Source organism: Macrobrachium nipponense, chromosome 8 (assembly GCF_015104395.2).
Source record: "Macrobrachium nipponense isolate FS-2020 chromosome 8, ASM1510439v2, whole genome shotgun sequence".
Classification (NCBI taxonomy): domain Eukaryota; kingdom Metazoa; phylum Arthropoda; class Malacostraca; order Decapoda; family Palaemonidae; genus Macrobrachium; species Macrobrachium nipponense.
In genome coordinates, this window is record NC_087203.1 from 116,661,292 (window position 1) to 116,682,877 (window position 21,586).

Consider the following 21,586-nt stretch of genomic DNA (forward strand, 5'->3'; position numbering starts at 1 on the left):
AGCGAACACAGAGCCACCTCGTGATTACGATAAGAAATCGGTTTTGTTTGGTTATTACCTAAGGCGATAGGGAGAAGTGCCATTATTATTATTATTATTATTATTATTATTATTATTATTATTATTATTCAGAAGATGAACCCTATTCAAATGGAACAAGCCCACCAAAAGGGCCAATGACTAGAAATTCAAGCTTCCAAAGATTTATTATTATTATTATTATTATTATTATTGTTATTCAGAAGATGACCCCTGTTCGTATGGAACAAACCAACCAAAGGGGACACTGCCTTGAAATTCAATCTTCCAAAGAATATTATGGCGTTCATTTGGCGGAATTAAGAGGAGGTAAAGGGAAATACGGAAAGAAGATAACTCGCTTACTATAAAAAAAAAAAAAACATTAATAATTGCAAAGTTCATGGTTTGGAGAGTGTCGTCTTGTGTTATCATAGGTTGTACTGTAGAGTGACGCTTGTTATAGATATCGGAATTATTTGCAATTTTTAACGATTATTTTCCGCTGCATATAAAGATAAATTATTCGTATTTTTTTTTAACGATTATTTTCTACTGTTTATCAATATAAATGATTCGTAATTTTTCAGGATTATTTTCTATTGCCTATCAATATAAAATATTTGTAATTTTTGAGGAATATTTTCCGCTGCATATCAATTTAGATTATTTGTCATTTTTAGGATCATTTTCTACTGTTTATCAATATCGTTTTTCCTACAACTATTTCCGCTTTGTGTGGGACAGACGTAGAGGTAAAAAGATGTCTTACAAATATTGATTGTAAGGTGCACCTCATGACCCTTTCAGGCAATTGTTCAGGTAACAAGTATATGGCTATGAATAAAAAATAGTTCTAATGATACAGTGTAATATATATATATATATATATATATATATATATATATATATATATATAAGTGTACATTCAATATACAATATGCATGTGCTTTTTTTTTTATTTTAGATTTTGATCTAAGAACTAATTCCACATCTGAACAAAAAATCACTAATAACAAATAAAAGGAAATAAAAAAAATAATTCGAAAATCATGTCAAAATGAATCACTTTCACACATAAACCCAATCTAATTCATCAGACACAAATGAATTTATTTGCACCCTAAATTCATCAGGAAAAAATAATTTTTCAACCCAAAATTTATCAGGAAATTTTTTTTTTATTTCTACCTAAAATTCATCAGGAAAAAACGAATTTATTACTACCCATAATTCATCAGGAAAATTGAATTTATTTCTACACAAAATTCATCACGAAAAAATGAATTAATTTCTATACAAAATTCATCGGGAAAAAATAAGTTAATTTCTACTCAAAATTCATCACGAAAATATGAATTTATTTGTACCCAAAATTCATCAGGAAAAAGTGAATTAATTTCCCCCCAAATTCATCAGTAAAAATGAATTGATTTCTACCCGAAAAAGGTGAGCCTCTTGAAACTGCGAAAGAACGTAATACGTAAAATTGAATGTTGGTTTTACCAATCATATTTAACGACGTTTTACATAAAAGTATCTCTTTATTAAGGGCTGATGACGAACACCATACTAGGATATTCAGCAGAAAAGACAAAATCTATACTCTTGTCTACAACACTGCTGCAGATTTTCACCGAAGCGTCTGGTGCATGTGTAACAGGCATACTTGCTAAGCCTTCCGACGAATGTCTCACAAAATAATATCAGAAAAAAAATGGTAAAATGAAAGCCATACCTACTGAAATTCTAGAAGTCACATTCGAGGAAGAGCTGTTGCAAAGATAAATCCCTACTACTACTACTACTATTAGTACTTACCATATGGTGACTGACGCAGCGTACACTTGGCTCCTAGTGTTGAGTGAATGGTAATACGACTGGTAGATTAAATCAGCAGATTAGAAATATTCGCAATTCATTTGTCCATAACCAGAGGCTTCCTGTAAATCGAGAGAATTTGGTGTAAGTCCACTGAATTTACTAAGTCATCACGAAAACTAGTCCTATAAGAACCTAGTAATATATTCCTTTAAAAAGCAAGAATATGGTTGCTTATAGAAACATTTCGCTTTTATGCATACTATATGTATATTTAACGGAATGAATCAAGGGCCACAATAATGTATTCTTTTTAAATTCATATGCAGTTATTTTGAAGTATGTTCTTGTATTTTGTTATTAGAAATACTTCCCTCAATCGCTTTCTCTCCACAGAAATTTCAAGTTATAGCTTACTTTATTTCTTAAATTACAGACTTGGAAATCTCTCTCTCTCTCTCTACAGTGATTTTAAGGTATAACTAAGTTACTTTAGTTTCTAAATTAAACACTTGGAAATAGCTCTCTCTCTCTCTCTCTTCTCTCTCTCTACAGTGATTCTGAGATACTTTATTTGTGAAAATAAACACTTAAAAGTAACTTTCTCTCTCTTTCTCTCTACAATGATTTTAAAGTACCAGCAACTAAGTTACTATATTTGTTTTTAAATTAAACACATGGAAATAACTCTCTCTCTCTCTAAAGTGATTCGGAAATATGAGTAAGTTACTTTATTTCTGAAAATAAACACTTAAAAGTTCTCTCTCTCTCTCTCATATTTATTCATAATCAGCTGCATCGTATCTCAGAATGACATCAGCCCTTAACATCCAGCGCAGATTTCCAAAAATCACGCCCCAAATCAGAGACGCTCTCTCGCATTCTGAAATATATTCCTCCACTTCTGAAGAACCTGTTTTATATTTCCTGGAGAATCGTGACTCTTAAATAAGACTCTACGGCAACACGGTAAGACTGGCGGGCTAATAAATCTCCCTCGTGGCAGATATAATGGTAAGGGGGCCAAAATTCGAGACCCGCTCTGGTGATGACGACACACTTAGCGAAGCTTCGCAATAAAGAGACCTATAATTGTTTACCAAATCTGGGTGTGTGTGTGTGTGTATGTGTGTGGTGATGCAATTAACGATAATTATCATAGTAGGTGATCTGCTGATTAGTTATTAGAGTCGTATGTTAACCATTAATGATTATTTAAATGCTTTGGGGATAGATAGGACCTTTGCACGTTTAAGGTAGGAGGTTGAATTTACTTACGAGGCCGGGGATATATAAAATTTTAAATACCGCCCTTTAAAGTTGTATGTATATATATAGTATATATATATAATTATTTATATATATATATATATATATACACACATATATATATAATATATATATATATATATATATATATATATATATATATATATATATATATATACATATATATATATTAATATATATATACATAATTTCGTCTTTCTATTTGGAGATCGTGAGACATAAAACAGTCATTGAAAGCAATAAAAAAAATTGCTCCTCAGTTTCTTCAGAGCAATCGAGTGTTCTATCCGTTGGTGGACCTCAGCCGCGGCCCATGAGCCTCAGCCACGTCCCGGTGGTGGCCTATGTTTTTGTTACCTATAGCGCTGCCAGAAGTACGATTGTGGCTTACTTTTAACCTTAAATAAAATCAAAACTACTGAGGCTAGAGGGCTGCAATTTGGTATGTTTGGTGATTGGAGGGTGGATGATCAACATACCGTTATTTGAAAGGGTTGTTCGCCTTAGAACTTATTTCTTAATACAAGGAACAATAAGAACGTGATCGTATAATGTTCACTAGAATGTTCTCTCTCTCTCTCTCTCGCCCCGAAGTCCCAGTGACATTTGCAGCATAATTAAACCCTAATTTTTAAAGTGGAATTCTCTTCTACTTTCCGTTTCGCCCACGACCAACGAACGGGCTCTCTCTCTCTCTCTCCTGCCCAAAAACAGCAACCTTGCCGGTGGGTAGGAAAGGGTATGTCGAGGGAGAAAGAAAAAAATTTCCCCTTCAGGTATAACTAATTACGTCTCTCGAGCTTCGTAATAGACGTAAATATAGGTGAGAGGGAAGGCGACGCCACCAAATTCAAATGAGAAGTGAGCGTGACTTATCGAAGTGTCTTGTGGTTCCAGGGAATTTCGTCCGAGATGGGTCCCTGGTCTCCGCCTCAGGTCTCCGCGATTGGTCTCCGCCTCTGGGTCTCCTTTCTCAGAGTCGATGGGGTTTGTTAAGAGAGGCGAGAGGCTATATATCTTACGGCTCAGTATATAGGCATTACTATAGGGTCTTTGCGGTGTCCCTAAGCCGCTATAGTAGATTCACATCAACCGTACATTTGATGTCTAGGCCAGTCCCTTACGAAGTTCCTGATTGGCTGTTGATAAGGCAATCACAGGGCTGGAAACTGTCTCTCGAGAGAGTGAGTGAACTCTCGAGAGAGACTGAGAGTTTCCAGCCCTGTGATTGGCTTATCAACAGCCAATCAGGAACGTCGTAAGGGACTGCTCTAGACATCAAATGCACGGTTGGTGTGAATCTACTATAGCTGCAACCTAGTACTCCTTACCCTTCTACTTTTACCTACTTTTACCTACATTACCCGTTCCTGTCTTCAGCCTTTCTGTCTAACTTCTCTAACTATTGCTTCATAGTGCAACTGCTGGGGTTTTCTCTGTTCCAATTTTAGATCCTTGGACTAAATCTTTATTTCTTGGATCTATCTCGCAATTCAGCCATTACAACTTCAGTAGAGTGGAAGAGTTTAAAAGAAAGCTAGACAGAATCATTTGGACACCGTGAATGCACAGTAAAACCTGCTCCTAGAGATAAGTGAGCACACGAAGTCTCCTTTTAGGATGGGTTAGTAAGTCTTCGAGACATCCTAATCCTTGTAACTCTATTCACTATCTTAAAATCAATACATCACAAAATCAATACATCCTACAATCAATACATCACAAAATCAATGGATTCATTATATTTCAAGAATGTCACGCAGCACCTAGCATCAGTCTAAGAGTATACCATCACATATATCACGTCCCTTTATTCCAGATAAAAGCGGAAAGAAGATGCGCCTATCTACTCTCGTAAGCATAGAGGCAGCTTGCTTCTTTCTCCAGACAGTGCTGTCATTAGGCCTGCCTTCCTCCTCAGGGCTGGGCGCCTTCGGCAGAACGAAGAGAGACAAACTCGAAGACGTGACTCAGGTTCTGGGATCAGATTCGGATCTTTTCATCGGTGGTAAGATGCGCCTTAAGGCTTAATTCTGTTTTCTTATTTTTACTCCGAGGTTCTGTTTTGTTTTATTTTGTTCATTCTGAGGTTTTATTTTGTTTTTTTATTTTTTCATTCTGAGGTTCTGTTTTTTTGTTTTGTTTTTTTATTCTGAGATTCTGTTTATTTTTATTTTGTCATTCTGAGGTTCTTTTTTTTCTATTCAGATGTTCTGTCTTGCTTTATTTGAATTTTCGAGGTTTAGTTTTGTTTTATTTTTCATTCTGAGGTCCTGTTTGCTTTATTTTTTTCATTCTGAGGTTTTGTTTTGTTTTATTTTTTTTCATTCTGAAGTTGTTTTGTTTATTTTTTTCATTATGAGGTTGTTTTGTTTTATTTTTTTCATTCTGAGGTTGTTTTGTTTTATTTTTTTCTTTCATTCTGAAGTTGTTTATTTTTTTTCATTCTGAAGTTGTTTAGCTTTATTTTTTTCATTCTGAGGTTGTTTTGTTTTATTTCTTTTTCATTCTGAGGTCCTGTTTTGTTTTATTTTTCTATTCCGAGGTTCTGCTTTGTTTTATTTTTTCGTTCTGATGTTCTGTTTTGCTTTCCAACTATTTTTAGGCCACCTCATTTAATAAAATTAACTCTTAATCAAATAAAATCAACTGTAAACTTTAAAAAATTACATCATAGCCATAGCAAAATCAATTAAGAAACTAGTGATCATAAATCATAAAAGTTGCTACTGGAGTTTTCCTTATTCTGCTTTACTCTGACATTTCATATCCTGCAGAAGGCACAGACGAAGGATCCACGGGAACCCCCGTCACAAACCCCTGGCTGTACAGATTCCCTCCCTGGTCCCTCCCACACAACCCTCCTCCGGATGGCTTCGCCTCTAGAGACGGCGACGACATCATCCTGAACCAGGTAGGCGACGGGGACGCCGACGGGCTCGAGGCGCCCTTAGAGCGGCCGCAGCTAGTAGAGGATGGGGATGTCGTCATCGTCTCCGATTTAGTCAAGAGCGACCGTCGGGGGCGTCTGAGCAACGTGAAGATCCCCGGGGGGACCCTCTACCGCGACCAGGTTGTCCAGACCATCGTTGACCTTTCCTTGGGCAAACGGCAGCGAGGGCCACAAGATGCCCAAGCTCCCGTGGGCGTCGTTATCGAAGAAGGGGGGATTTTAGTGAGGGGAGACACGCCAGAGGCCGTTGTTCAGAATGGTATCACCATACGAGACGAGGCCCCTTCGGTCATTCCAGCGGTTCGTCTTCCAGTAGGGCCGCTTCCAGCAGTACTTGTTGCTCCTGGGACGGTTGTGACGTCGAGGATACCAGAGTCACAAAATCATAATGGATTGTTTACTCCGGAAGCCGTGGATAGCAGAAACTTACACGGGAATATTAGGGTGTCGTCTCATTTTGGAAACAATATCTTACAGCCCCATGTCACAACTGAGTCCAGTTTACATTCGAATATCAGAACAACTTCTCGTTTTGGAGGTAATATCTTACAGCCCCATGTTACGAATGGGCCTAGTTTGAACGCACAAAAACCTAACGCCGGAGAATTTCGACCGAGCCCACCTGACCTGTCGCTGAATAATATTCCGGCACAGTTCAATGTCATCTCTCCTTCCACTTTCCCTCACAACGGTTTCAGACCTAGACCATCGTCTTCAGGAACTCCGAGCTTCCCTATTCACGGCCCACCATCTCTCCAAGGGCCCAGCAGTTTTCCGAAGCAGTCAAGGGCCAACAGACAGTTTCACCATCCCTTCCAACGTAACAGCATTGGAAGTGGAGTTACCAAGCACAGTAACAACCAGCAACCTTCGACGTTATCTGATTTCATATCTAGTAAAAATAATATAAAAAATAATGTTAATATTAATAATATTAACGACAGAAAACCTCTTTGGGTTCCCGTCGTGCCAGGGGCGTCTACTGCGACTCGACAACGAAGCGATGCGACCTCGTCTCTCCCTCTGGTACGATTACAGCAGAGCTCCTTCAAAGTCACCACAGGTCAAGGAAAGAGCTTCTTCCCGAGAGAGACACGGAGCTCAAATCGCCGTCCTTCAGATAGCAACGGCTCTCCCAGACCTCCTACGAGCATTCAGGACATCATCGACAGCACCTACGACACCGTGCCAGTTCCCCAAGGGCGAGAGAGGGAGGCTGGTCATGACCCTCTTCCATTACCCCCTACGGGTAATTTATCTCAGCAGGATGGCCGGTGGCTATGGAGGAAATCTTAAAGTGTTGTATAGAAGTATTTAATATGAGCTAATATTTGCTTTAATTTTAAATATAAGTTTTTAATTCTTATATTTGTAGTGATAGGCTGTTATTCAATTGCTTATGTTTGTAGATAGACATTATATGGTATATATATATATATATATATATATATATATATATATATATATATATATATACATATATATATACATATATATAACATATATAGATAAACCTTCTTCATCCCCCCACTACTGTCCCTGAGATAAGGGTCGGTTGCCTCAAAGCAACTTCTCAAACTACTCGTATCAAAAAGCATCTTCCTCTGCTACACCCATCTTCTACGAATCCTCCCTCACTATATCGTGCCATCTGAACTCTGCCTTCTTCTCGACCTTCTACCATTGAATAATTATACCCACCCCCTTTTCGCCCCTTATTTCTCGACCACCCTGCCCACATGCCCAAACCATCTCAATCAATTTGGTTAGATCAGAAATGTGAGTTTGTTTGTCTGTATGGTCTTTTTACGTTGCATGGAACCAGTGGTTATTCAGCAACGGGACCAACGGCTTTACGTGACTTCCGAACCACGTCGAGAGTGAACTTCTATCACCAAAAATACACATCTCTAACACCTCAATGGAATGCCCGTGAATCGAACTCGCGGCCACCGAGGTGACAGGCCAAGACCATACCGATCACGCCACTGAGGCGCTTTCGGAAATGTAAGAAAATACCAAAAATTCACTCAAGATTCGACGCTGTTTATCAAATGTGAAGGATTCTGTATTACTGCTGCTAACTGAACTCCAGTAAAATGAATGACTAAATAAATAAAAGGGATGAATGGACGAACATTGTCATTATATAATGAGACTAGTAAATATTGACTCAGTAAATTAATTAGACGATATTTTTACCCAATAAATTAATTAAGCTTGAAATATCCAAAGGAAATGTGTTACCATCTTGAGACTGTGTACTTCTGGTGTTACCGACTGTAAATATCTGTAAATAAACCGTGGAAAATGTCTGATTTTTAACCTTATTATTACTTAATATAACAGAGAACTCTACGAGCATTTTTATGCTATTAACTTTTGTGCGTTTGTGGATGAAATATGTGTATACAAATACTATATAATATATATATATATATATATATATATATATATATATATATATATGTGTGTGTGTGTGTGTGTGTGTGTGTGTGTGTGTGTTTTACTGATGAATTGAAATATGAATAAAATATGATATACATGCATACATACATATATGTATATACAATTATCACTTTAATTCAGCAGTGAAACAGATTTGCATCCATTAACCTCCGATTCCTAAACGCAAAGATAACATTTTTGATATTACATTTCCTACACGAACAATACACGTGTAGCGCAATCATTTTTAGGGGAAAAAAAAGTATGTTGTAATATACGAAAAATGGTGACGACATGAAAAGGTTCCCTGTTCGTCACAGAGATGACAGAGTCTATAGACAGAACCGTCTCATACTACGCCCTTCATGTTTACAAAGAGAGAGAGAGAGAGAGAGAGACACACACACACACACACATACACTTACGTGATCAGTTTCCATTCACAAAACAGACAGACATACTGAGACACGTAATTTGGCTGCTTGGAGGTACGATTATAAAACATCTTACTATCTTACTATGAATAGTCAGATTCATTTTAAATCAAGTGCATTTGCTGCTAAAGCCACCTATCTACCTATTATTATTATTATTATTATTATTATTATTATTATTATTATTATTATTATTATTATTACTCAGAAGATGAACACTACTCATAAACAATCTTTCTTACTATAAAAAGTCATATCATTTTCAAATAAAATCTATATGCCGATAAAGCCACCTATTTAGCTATTATTATTATTATTATTATTATTATTTAAAAAATGAACCCTACTCATATGGAGCAACCCCACCAAAGGGGCCACTGACATGAAATTCAAGCTTCCAAAGAATATTATGGTGTCTATTAGAAAGTAACAGAAGGTAATGGGAAATACAGAGAGAACAGATCACTTAATAAAATAAGAAATAAATAAATAAATAGAGGAAAATGTACGTAAATCATTAAAATAAAAGGAGAACTGTAATAATACAATGGATCTTCGCTTGAACTTCTGAAGTAAGTTCCAATTGCACATCCTCAGGGAGGCTGTTCCACAGTTCTACGCTGTGAAGGAATGAAGGACATCTGGAACCTTGGAGAAGTTCGACAGGCCATACACACATTTAAAACTGAATAAATATCCCTGGCAATTATCCCCCATGGCTAATTGCATCAGAACAACTTAATGTCAGAGGAAATGATTTATTATCAGTGAGGCCAAGGTGAACTGTCAGTCACAAGAAGTGATGTTACATTATATTCTGCCTGTCTGAAGGTATCTTTAAGCTGATGTATTATGGAAACTAATGATTTTTCATTACCTTAAATAATGAGGTTATTACACTAATCGAGAACTTCATTGATAGTACAGCGGTTATCTTGAAATGTTGACGTCAATGAAACTTGTAATGTTTATAAGAATCTTTCTGAAAGAGAGTATTAATATACATATATATATAATATATATATATATATATATATATATATATATATATATATATATATATATATATATATATATATATAATGTTGATTAAAACAGGACTACACAGATTATTTGTAATGTTACAATACTTCTCGATTCGAATACGCGTATGAAACACGCCGTGCCTTGTAAATTTGACCAACAACGAGATCGAAAAAAAGACATACCACAGATAGGCACAATAAGGAGATATTAAAAACAGCGATGAGTTACGGTAGACCCGTGAAAAAATTATCTTATAGGTCATGATTTAAAGCACAGTATACAGAACTCAGAATGTTTCTAATAAGAGAGAAAAAAAAAACTGAATAAACAGCAGAAGACTGAATTTACTGTGCAAAGCCAAAATCAGGTTGACAGCGTAACAAAATAGCGCAATTCAGGCACAATAGCCTACCTGTCGATTGATTTTCTTATATCAACACTTCCCTCTGAGAATCTGCTCGTTTACGATGGCGTGATCTGGACGTCACCCAATGTATTTTTAATGCTCGTCGGATTTTCGCAAAAGAATATTGAAATTCTCTGTCTCCTGCGTCTATCAATATGCGTTGAGAAAAGGTTCGCCTCATCTCGCAGTCTGTCATGAATGTCATTATCCCTATTTGCACTTCAAATTTTGATTTTGGGTTTCAATACGATGCACTTGAATTGACACTTAGTCTTCTCTGGCCTTATTCTCGAAATACCGACTTTTAATGGAATGTAAACAAGATGGTCTTTACGTATGTTGGTGGTACATGACGCTAATCACAGTTCCTCAAGGGCTCTCAGTAATCACAGTTCCTCAAGGGATTCCAGTAATCACAGTTCCTCAAGGGCTCTCAGTAACCACAGTTCTCAAGGGATTCCAGTAATCACAGTTCCTCGAGGGATTTCACTAATCACAGTTCCTCAAGGAATTTCATTAATCAGAGTTCCTCAAAGGATTTCACTAATCACAGTTCCTCAAGGGGTTTCATTAATCACAGTTCCTCGAGGGATTTCACTCATCACAGTTCCTCAAGGGATTCCAGTAATCACAGTTCCTCGAGGGATTCCAGTAATCACAGTTCCTCGAGGGATTTCACTAATCACAGTTCCCTAAGGAATTTCATTAATCAGAGTTCCTCAAAGGATTTCACTAATCACAGTTCCTCAAGAGATTTCACTTGATGTGGAGAAAACATATATATATATATATATATATATATATATATATATGACAGGTAAAAATGTTCCGTTATAACAGAATTCTATCTAATAAAAGGAGACCATAAAAACACCAAACTATAGAGAGAGAAATACTATATTTCAGAGACTGCTGTCTCCCTCTTCATCTACCTGAAGAGGGAGACAGCAGCTCTGAAATATAGTATTTCTCTCTATATATTTTGGTGTTTTTATGGGGTGGGGTCCTTTATTATATATATATATATATATTATATATATATATTATATATATATATATATATATATATATATAAATTATTGATCTCAATAATCATAAGTTAAAAAATATTATTTTATTATCTTAATAGACAATTATAACAATAAAAACAAAGTTTTATGCATAATAATAATAATAATAATCCAAAGAAACCTCATAATCACATGAGTTAATAAAATAAAATGGAAATTGTTATTTAAAATACAAAGCAGAGAGCTTTCGAAGACCTGCACGGTCCTCCTTGTCAATCTGAATACAATTACTAACAGTGACCATACAAGAACTCGTTTTTTTGACTAGTTTAAAACAAAAAGCCTGTTTGATGATGTAGTTGGCTCTTCACGTTATCCCCTCGTTCTCCAACGGCAAACCAGCTAATCGCCTAGATCTTCGAAGTGGCGGTTCGTCTCTTGAATCGTTTGATGTGTTGTCCATTTTATTTTAAATAACAGATCAGGACATATTACTGTGGATTTACTTTTCCAATAATAATAATAATAATAAAATAATAATAATAATAATAATAATAATAATAATAATAATAATAATAATAATAATAATAATAATAATAATAATAATAATAATAATAATAATAAAATAATAATAATAATAATAATAATAATAATAATAATATTATTATTATTATTATTATTATTATTGATATATAAAGCTACCAGATGGGAGCAACATCAAAACACATAGATGAGACAGGATACAAATACCTGGAATAATGGAAGGAGGGATATAAAACACCAAGAGATGAAGGACACGATCAGGAAAGAATATATGCAGAGGACTCAAGGCGATACTCAAGTCAAAACTCAACGCCAGAATATGATAAAAGCCATAAACACATGGGCAGTGCCAGCAATCAGATATAGCGCAGGAATAGTGGAATGGACGAAGGCAGAACTCCACAGCATAGATCAGAAAACCAGGAAACATATGACAATACACAAAGCACTACACCCAAGAGCAAATACGGACAGACTATACATAACACGAAAGGAAGGAGGGAGAGGACTACGAAGTATAGAGGACTGCGTCAACATCGAGAACAGAGCACTGGGGCAATATCTGAAAACCAGTGAAGACGAGTGGCTAAAGAGTGCATGGGAAGAAGGACTAATAAAAGTAGACGAAGACCCAGAAATATACAGAGACAGGAGAATGACAGACAGAACAGAGGACTGGCACAACAAACCAATGCACGGACAATACATGAGACAGACTAAAGAACTAGCCAGCGATGACAATTGGCAATGGCTACAGAGGGGAGAGCTAAAGAAGGAAACTGAAGGAATGATAACAGCAGCACAAGATCAGGCCCTAAGAACCAGATATGTTCAAAGAACGATAGACGGAAATAACATCTCTCCCATATGTAGGAAGTGCAATACGAAAAATGAAACCATAAACCACATAGCAAGCGAATGCCCGGCACTTGCACAGAACCAGTACAAAAAGAGGCATGATTCAGTGGCAAAAGCCCTCCACTGGAGCCTGTGCAAGAAACATCAGCTACCTTGCAGTAATAAGTGGTACGAGCACCAACCTGAGGAGTGATAGAAAACGATCAGGCAAAGATCCTCTGGGACTATGGTATCAGAACAGATACGGTGATACGTGCAAACAGACCAGAAGTGACGTTGATTGACAAAGTCAAGAAGAAAGTATCACTCATTGATGTCGCAATACCATGGGACACCAGAGTTGAAGAGAAAGAGAGGGAAAAAATGGATAAGTATCAAGATCTGAAAATAGAAATAAGAAGGATATGGGATATGCCAGTGGAAATCTTACCCATAATCATAGGAGCACTAGGCACGATCCCTAGATCCCTGAAAAGGAATCTAGAAAAACTAGACGCTGAAGTAGTTCCAGGACTCATGCAGAAGAGTGTGATCCTAGAAACGGCACACATAGTAAGAAAAGTGATGGACTCCTAAGGAGGCAGGATGCAACCCGGAACCCCACACTATAAATACCACCCAGTCGAATTGGAGGACTGTGATAGAAAAAAAAAAAATAATAATAATAAATTTTCACTGCTTGAGATCAATGAGTCTCTTCTACAATACACCCATGACCAGACGTCTCCTGAGAGAGAGAGAGAGAGAGAGAGAGAGAGAGAGAGAGAGAGAGAGAGAGAGAGAGAATACTCCGATACTCTTCCCGCGCGTCGTGGAAACCATAAGCCCCGCCTACCTCTCATTTACCCGCCAGAACTCGGAGACGCGTGACGCAATCGTCCACCGACTCCTCGGAAGGATATTTATAAGAAAATCGCTATACGATAAAAGTTCACGACTTCCGAAAGAGTATTTATATCACCTAGTCGCTAAAGTTAAAAGTTCTTTATAAAGAAGCTTTAGTCATGACGAATTAAAAAAAAAAAAAACATACATATATATATATGGGTCTATAGTTATGTGGCTTCACAAATTTTACAGTGTTTAAGACTTGCCGGTAAGAATAATACTCTTCTCTGCGTGTTACTGGTGCAATATATTTTTCAAATAAGTGCTTGTAGCTTGAGTGTATTTTTATTTGCTGTGAAGTTTAATTTCAAGTGCCATATAGATGATTTTGTTGGTCAAGTAGTTGGTATTACAAATATAATTTTTACATAACCCTTAAATGTAGATATAAAACATAAATTAATTTAGAGAGACGAATATATAGTAGTTAAAGTCTAATTATTGATTGTCTGTCGATATTCGCCCTTTGAAAAAGAGCACTTTTGTAAGGACCAGTTAGTAATCACAGATTTTTACCACATCCAAACTCTTTCAGAAAAACTGATGGGCTTTTTTGTACAAAGATATAAACAAAACCCATGAGACCGTGCCTCAGTCATTTAATGGAAACGTAGTATAAACAGCAAGTGGCAACTTTAGCCGAACTTTCAAACCGTCACTAATTGCCCCAGAAAAATTCCGGAAGGCTCTTAATAATAAGCAGAACTGAGGCTTTTGTCCCCACTGATAACATGCAATCATTGATGTCAACTGAATTTCAAAGATTTCTGACGGTTTGAGTGCTAAATAATAGCCTATACTCAAAACATACCAACTAAACAACAACAAATCACATGGCTAAACACACTGGAGTTTCTGTACTAAATAATTCCGGTAGGCCTAGCCACACACTGTACAGGGTGTCCGTAGTCCCGGTGCCATTCTGAGCAATAAATACTTGTAATGGCACTGGAACTTTATGGACACCCTGTAGTTTTTCTAGTTAAATTCAGCCTATATTCTATGGAGACCATCTAAATGAAAATAATTTCGTTAGTATTTAGTATTTAGCTGCCAAGATGCAGATAATAAACTAATACCGAAAGATGACCTTCGGAATCCACTGCACTTAAATGATTAATCTATAACCAAATGATTTAACTGTAATCAAACGAATCATTCCATCCAACACCGGTGTACAGCAACGTCATACTACTATGGGAATGACAGATGACTTTACCTTGGAAATTCTGTCTGGTAAAGGAGCCAAGAGTTGGTTAAACACAGTACTTCCACTCACAGCCGTGGCTTAGTACCTACTGCAGTACTACTACTAGGTGAAGTTCTTAAAACGACTAGTCTAACGTGAGCCCAATTTCGTTAGAAATAATTTAAGCATTTCCTTAAATGTCGATAGCCAATTGAAGGTTCGTTTCGCCTCTGAGTGAATATGACATAAGATATTCAAGATTTACCTCAAAAGAGCGCTAAACAATCTTTACGTTTTACATTTCATTAAAAGAATAAAAATAAGGCCCATGGTTGACCACACTTAGTCCCCACTGTAAATAGACTACGATATTGTTGTTGAATTCATAGTTCAGTTTATTTTTAATCTATATATAATGTTTCAGCTATATTACGGTATTTCACCTGTGGTTTCTTTCAAGTTTCATTTCTACGATGTACTTGTCAACTTTACCGTATACCGAGTGTTATCTTACCTACACAGTTTATTTCATTTTATGCATAATAAAATAGATTTGTTTTGCTGCCATTCGTCACATCGAAAACTCACGAACTTCCAATGTTTTCTAATATGATATAGAGGCTTAAGCCATCAACAATTACGCACCCAGTTCTCTTCATACTTTAGCTTTCTCCTTGCGAAGGAAAGTAGCGATTATCCTTAGCCTATCATTTGTCCCCATTAACACAAAAACACACACATATATCATAATCGCTATAACTCAGCTTATGCTAGACCATACCAGTGTTTGTTGTGTATCTTCTCCAGAGCTCTCTGATGGTGGCGGGTTCTGGGAAAATTCTTCAGAATATAGACAAATTCTGCTGCTTATTTTTAGGACCAAGTAAAGATCTGTTTCTTTCACAGATACGACTAAATATCCACATGGCCCGTCCCGGTCTGCACCTCAAATACGATGTCTGGTCTGAGGTACCAAAATCACCTTGGGATAAACATGAGGAGGTTTGTCAGAATTATAGGTTTTTTAACTTTAAAACTTGATTTATTTTCGGTAATACATAAAACCACAGTTACCTGCCATTGGAATTGCCAAAGAAAATCATGTTTTGTTGGAATTATTTCCAAAACTGCAAAATAATTCCGTTTTATAAAACAGCATTAGATTTTCATCATGACATGACATAGTCAGTGAGACCAATCTTCTGTCCAGTCTATTTAAAAAGAAAGTTAATTTATCTAATATCGCAGCTTGAAGGAACAGACAGCTTCAGGAGTATCTTGCCCGTGATACGCGTTGCGAATGTGTTTGGTCTAGTCCCACTATCGGCTGCTAACGGATGTTTTAGGTAAGTTCTGAGTTCAGGAGGAAAAAAAGTTATTAAAACCTAGACCTAAGGAGCGTATATCGTTTCATTGAAGCCTAGACCTAAGTAGCGTTATAACATTTCAATGAAGCCTAGACCTAAGGAGAGTTATAACAATTTAATGAAGCCTAGACCTAAGTTCCATTTGACTCCTTACATCATAGGTTCGCTTGGCTAAGCTTCAGGACAGCATACGCTGCCGTGGTGTTACTGATGCTTGCGAGCTTCGTGGTCGTCAGGATATTGTCCGTATTTGTGGCCAATGAACGACAAGAAGACTGGGTCAGGCTCTTCACTTCTACTGCCTTCTACTCGCTGGCAGCCGTGGGCGCCCTCCTTCTCTGCAACCTCGCCAGGAAGGTGCCGGAAGTTTGTGACAGGTGAACAGTACTTTTTTTTATATGGTTTTATGTATGAATAGTCCAGATTATCGTTGAAATTGTCTGTTCTAAATTGATGACGTACGTTGATGATCATTTAATAAAAAAAAAAAAAAAAAAAACAAAAAAACAGACTGAATATTCACCATTTTCTTTTTATGTAACGGACCGTTTACGGTTTCAGATTCAATAGGCCTACAATAACTTGAGCATGAGTCTATAAGAAGTACAGTATTCATAAACGAATTTGTCTCTTCTCTTGCAGCCATCTTAAGTGACCTGAAATTTCGTCTTTTATGTATTGTTTCAAGGTGGTCGCAACTGGAGAGTCGTCTTGCAGTTAGGGGGTCGGCTCGAGTTGTGGTGGTCGTCATTCTGGCGGTCGTGTTGACCTCGGCGACGGGAGAGACGGTCGCCTCCATGTTTTTCAGTCTATCAGGCAACTGCACCAGTGATTTCTGGGTGTAGGTCTACCGGAGTTATTTCAATGAAGCCCATGTCATTCGAAATTATCATAGACTGCCAAACGTCATAATTAATTAAAAACTCGAATAAAGCGGAAAATTGTGACACTGCAGAGATTTTCAGTAGAAGTTTAGAAAAGTAATCATGAGATTGAGCTGAATTCTGCTACAAGATACTACACTGCCATCAGGGGCATGATTAGGCAGACATATATAGACAAGTTAAACGTGTCTGTTCAACCGTTTTTTTCTTTTCTGAAAAGGTTCTCTAAGTTTATTTTAGTACAAACCTGGAAAAAATTAATTTAAAAAATATGAATCGGCAGTAGGCTGTTTAATACTATTTTTTTCCATACTTATATGACGATGCATGAGAAAAGATTTCAAACAACAGAGTTGAGTATTTTGTATATATAGGCCTACTCATAACTAGTTTTTACAAGCAGTTGAGTGTTTTTGCATATCCTCGTGACCTAGTTTTCTTTAAAGGTCATAGGTCATGTGAAGACCACTGCTCTATCCTGATAGGTCAGTAAAAATGCATTCTTTTCAACCGACAGTTCTTTTCCATCGTGTGAAATACATTCCCAGCATAGATAGCTTATACTCTCTTAAAAATTATCAAATTTACTTTAATATTTGTTCTAGGTTACTTGGTGTAGTTTATACATCAGCAGACCACGGAACTAGACCCATAAGATATCTAATGTGTTTTTATTCACTAGAGGAAGTGTTTTCCTTGTCATGATCTCTCATTAAATCTTATTAGCGGTTTCCTTCGATCCCATACGATATCTAATAGCCTGTTACTTACTAAAGAAAGTGTTTTCTTTGCCATGATCTCTCAATAAACTCTATCAGCGGTTTCCTTCGATTCCATACGATATCTAATATCTTGTTGTATTTGAGAAATGGCCTTTTATTTCTTTCTTTTTTTCCAATGACTAAATCTCACTTGCAGTTTCCTCCGATGTTACATCAAAAGCGGACACGAATACGAGATAGATCTCCTGGGTTACTCTGACGCAATGGGGCTAATCATCCTCTTCATCAACAAGTACGCAACTTTCATCTGGAATTTCATCGACATTTTCGTCTCTTGCGTTGCTCTCATTCTTCTGAGGCACATCAGGCTCTATAACGCCAGAGTGGAGGAAGGTATGTATTGAAAAATTAGGGTTTATAGGCCTATTGCCATAGTATTTGTATCTGGATAAGCCTTTACTTATCGGTTTGTACAGAAAAATTGGGACTTTTTATGCTTATTTCCCTAGCATTTGGGTTTAGATGTATTTTAAAGGCTTGCACTTAATGAGTAGGCTTACGTGATCACTTGCACGTATACTGCTTTAGGCCTACTTTGTCCAAATCAGCAATTTTGAGGCTTTTCTTTAACGAGTAGATTTGCACGATCATATTCCTGTAATAGGTTTTAGGCCTACTTTGTCCAAATAAGCAATTTTAAGGCATTTCTTAATAGAGTAGGCTTATGTGATCACATCCCCGTATAAGGTTTTAGGCCTACTTTGTCCAAATCAGCAATTTTAAGGCATTTCTTAATTGAGTAGGTTTATGTGATCACATCCCCGTATAAGTTTTATGCTTATACTTTGTCCCAATCAGCAATTTTAAGGCTTTTCTTTAACGAATAGAATCATGTGATGACATGCGCGTGTACGGCCTTAGGCCTACTTACTTCCAGTCAGTAAACTGGCGTTATTCGGCTTACTTTACAAGTAGACTGCCTCATCACATACAGGCCTACTTATCTCCAATCACCAAACTGAAACTGCTTGGTTAATACAGGCCTATTTAGTTCCAGTCACCAAATTAAAGTTATTAGTCTAATTTTTGGGTTCCAGGCTACTTGCGGTGGACTGGAAAAGACTGGCGCACCACGAGAGAGGACCACCTGAGCCTCATCAGACTGGTGAATTTGATTAACGAAGTCTTCGGACCGATCATTCTTCAGTCGTACGTCACCAATCTCCTGTTCACGACCGTTCAGCTCTACTTAGGCATAAGGTTGGGTTGTAGAGATGTTCATGTTCCGATGGCTGTTGACTCATAATGATCGTTCAAACTATTTTTTTTTTTTTTTCAAAACAATCCAGTACCATCTTAGTTTTTTCAAAGTTAGAAGCAATCTAGTACCATTTTAGTTTTTCAAAGTTCAAAGCAATTTTGTACTATTCTAACTTTTCGAAGTTATCAAGTACCATTTTGGTGCCCTTTTCAAAGCAATCTAGTATCAATTTGGCTGAGTTTCAAAGCAATCCAGTACTATTTTGTTTTTTCAAAGCGATCTTGTCCAAAGCAACATTGTACCATTTGGGTGTTCCTTCAAAGCAATCTAATACCATTTTGGTGATTTTCTAGGAAATCTTGTATCACTTGGGTATTCTTCCATGAAATCTTGTATCAATCTAATAGTTTTTCAAAACAATCTAGTATCATTTTGGTGTTTTTCTAAAGCGATCTCGTAGCCAAGGCAATCTTGTATCACTTGGGTGTTCTTCCAAGAAATCTTGTATCAATCTGGTAGTTTTTCAAAACAATCTAGTACCACTTTGGTGTTTTTTTTTTCAAAGTGATCTTGTAGCCAAAGCAATCTTGTATCACCTGGGTGTTCTTTCAAGAAATCTTGTATCAATCTGGTAGATTTTCAAATCAATCTAGTATCATTTTGGTGTTTTTTCAAAGCAATCTTGTAGCCAAATAAAGCAATCTTGTAACCAAAGCAATCTTAAAACACTTGGGTGTTCCCTCAAAGAAATCTTGTATCAATCTGATAGTTTTTCAAAACAATCTAGTACCATTTTGGTGTTTTTTCAAAGCAATCTTGTACCATTTTGGTGTAAATCATATGAGTTAACATTAACACCATACAGACAACCTAACCATAGTCCAAGTGACAATCCAATACGCTTGTAGTACAAGAAGTCACCACCTTCCCTACTTTTTTTTTTTTCCCAGGCCCCGAAGTGACAAGGACATCACCACACGGCTGTACCTGACGTGGTCCTTCCTCCACCTCCTGGGGCGCCTGCTTCTGGTATCCTTGTCTTGCACAGCCGTCTACGAAGCGTCCAAAAAGAGCATGATTTGTATCCTCAATGTCCCCGTGGATAAGTAAGTTAGGCGTCCTTCAAGGGGATACATTTTGCCTGTGGAGTTGTGGACCTTTTGTTTTTGGGAACTGTAGGGTTTATGGAGTAGCTTTAAAAACAGCTGCAGAATACCAGAACCGCTGTTTTATTGTGCACAAATCAAACTACAGCTGTACCATAGTGGTAAAATAGCAGAGTCGGTCAGTTTTTGTTTTCAGAAGACAAACTGCAGCCGTATCATAACTGCAACGTAGCATAGCCATGCAATTTCAACTTCTTTTCCATATCCATAGATGTACGTAGAAACTATAATACTATAGTATGATCATCTTACGTTGGCAATAATTCTCTGGATCTATTTATTCCAGTTATAGCGTCGACGTGTGGAGACTTCAGCATCAGGTTCAAGAACAGGAAATAGGACTAACGGGTTACGGGTTCTTCTTGGTCAACAAGAGCTTCATTCTCGCTGTGAGTATCTTCAGAGCCTTCTCTTTTTATTCAAGTAATTTAGTTTTTCAACTAATTATTGGTTTTTGCTTGTCTGTTAATGGACTGCCAAAAGATTTTCTAGTGTACCAAGAACTGAGAGCTGGTACTGAGTCTAATATATATTAAAAAATGTTCAGAACGTGACATAGGCCTATATGGACAAACCCGAGGTACACCTTTCAGAATATCTGATATCAAACCATCCACTTACTAAAGAGGATCCATGAGTCACATACTTTTGATAAATTATTAAATTACTCTTTTTTTTTCGTTTTCAGACAACAGGAGCCTTAGTGACCTACGAGGTCATACTCTACCAGCTTAACTTTGGTGACGAGACAACTGAGATTACCCCAACCCAGGTCATGTGCACCTGATTCTCAAGGTTGCGAGGTCACGCTGGTATTCCACCTGAAATGCGTGTGTGCTTTCTTTATATACGTGTGAATTAGGATAAAACTGTTGTACTGTTGTCTCTGTCCATGCTGCCATAGGCCTATAGCTTATGGCTCTCTATCGACGCTACCATAGGCCTATAGCTTATGGCAGAATCGATGAAGGCAATTTTGAGAATAGTGAAGGTGTTGAAGAAATGGTTGGATGTTTATTGTATTGATAGTGAGGTATATTTATATTTCTTACAGCATAAACCGCAAATTATCAATTATTGTCGATAATCTCCTTGCCTTTCTAGTTTATTATACATACATACACACATAAGTATAGATACACACACACATATGCTTTCCTCCTGTAAAATAATCATCATACAATATGGAATCTTTTATTTAAAGCTAATTTATTATCCGCTATTAATATATATATATATATATTATATATATATATATATATATATATATATATATATATATATATATATATATATATATAT

General features: G+C 36.8%; 3 protein-coding genes across 3 annotated transcripts in view; 2 read left to right on the plus strand and 1 right to left on the minus strand.

The window, feature by feature from the left end:
• Positions 1–7,498, plus strand: part of LOC135222976 (uncharacterized) — a 46,965-nt gene extending 39,467 nt beyond the window's left edge. Inside the window, exons 2-3 of the mRNA XM_064261462.1 lie at positions 4,949–5,137; positions 5,907–7,498. Coding sequence (XP_064117532.1) covers positions 4,966–5,137; positions 5,907–7,378 — 1,644 coding nt within the window. The 5' untranslated portion in view covers positions 4,949–4,965 and the 3' untranslated portion in view covers positions 7,379–7,498. The remainder of the gene's footprint in view (positions 1–4,948; positions 5,138–5,906) is intronic.
• The window catches only part of LOC135222977 (tRNA:m(4)X modification enzyme TRM13 homolog), a 93,315-nt gene extending 78,318 nt beyond the window's left edge, over positions 1–14,997 (minus strand). The window contains exons 1-2 of the mRNA XM_064261463.1: positions 14,915–14,997; positions 1,840–1,961 (exon numbers count right to left, since the gene is read on the minus strand). Of these exons, the coding sequence (XP_064117533.1) occupies positions 1,840–1,842 (3 nt within the window). The 5' untranslated portion in view covers positions 1,843–1,961; positions 14,915–14,997. The remainder of the gene's footprint in view (positions 1–1,839; positions 1,962–14,914) is intronic.
• A 665-nt stretch (positions 14,998–15,662) lies between these two features.
• LOC135222986 (gustatory receptor for sugar taste 64e-like) lies at positions 15,663–21,462 on the plus strand. The gene is made up of 8 exons (XM_064261488.1): positions 15,663–15,886; positions 16,133–16,230; positions 16,413–16,628; positions 18,054–18,250; positions 18,955–19,117; positions 20,069–20,224; positions 20,571–20,673; positions 20,973–21,462. The coding sequence occupies exons 1-8, from the start codon at positions 15,701–15,703 to the stop codon at positions 21,069–21,071; spliced, it is 1,218 nt and encodes a 405-aa protein (XP_064117558.1). The 5' UTR covers positions 15,663–15,700; the 3' UTR covers positions 21,072–21,462.
• Positions 21,463–21,586: the final 124 nt, after the last annotated feature.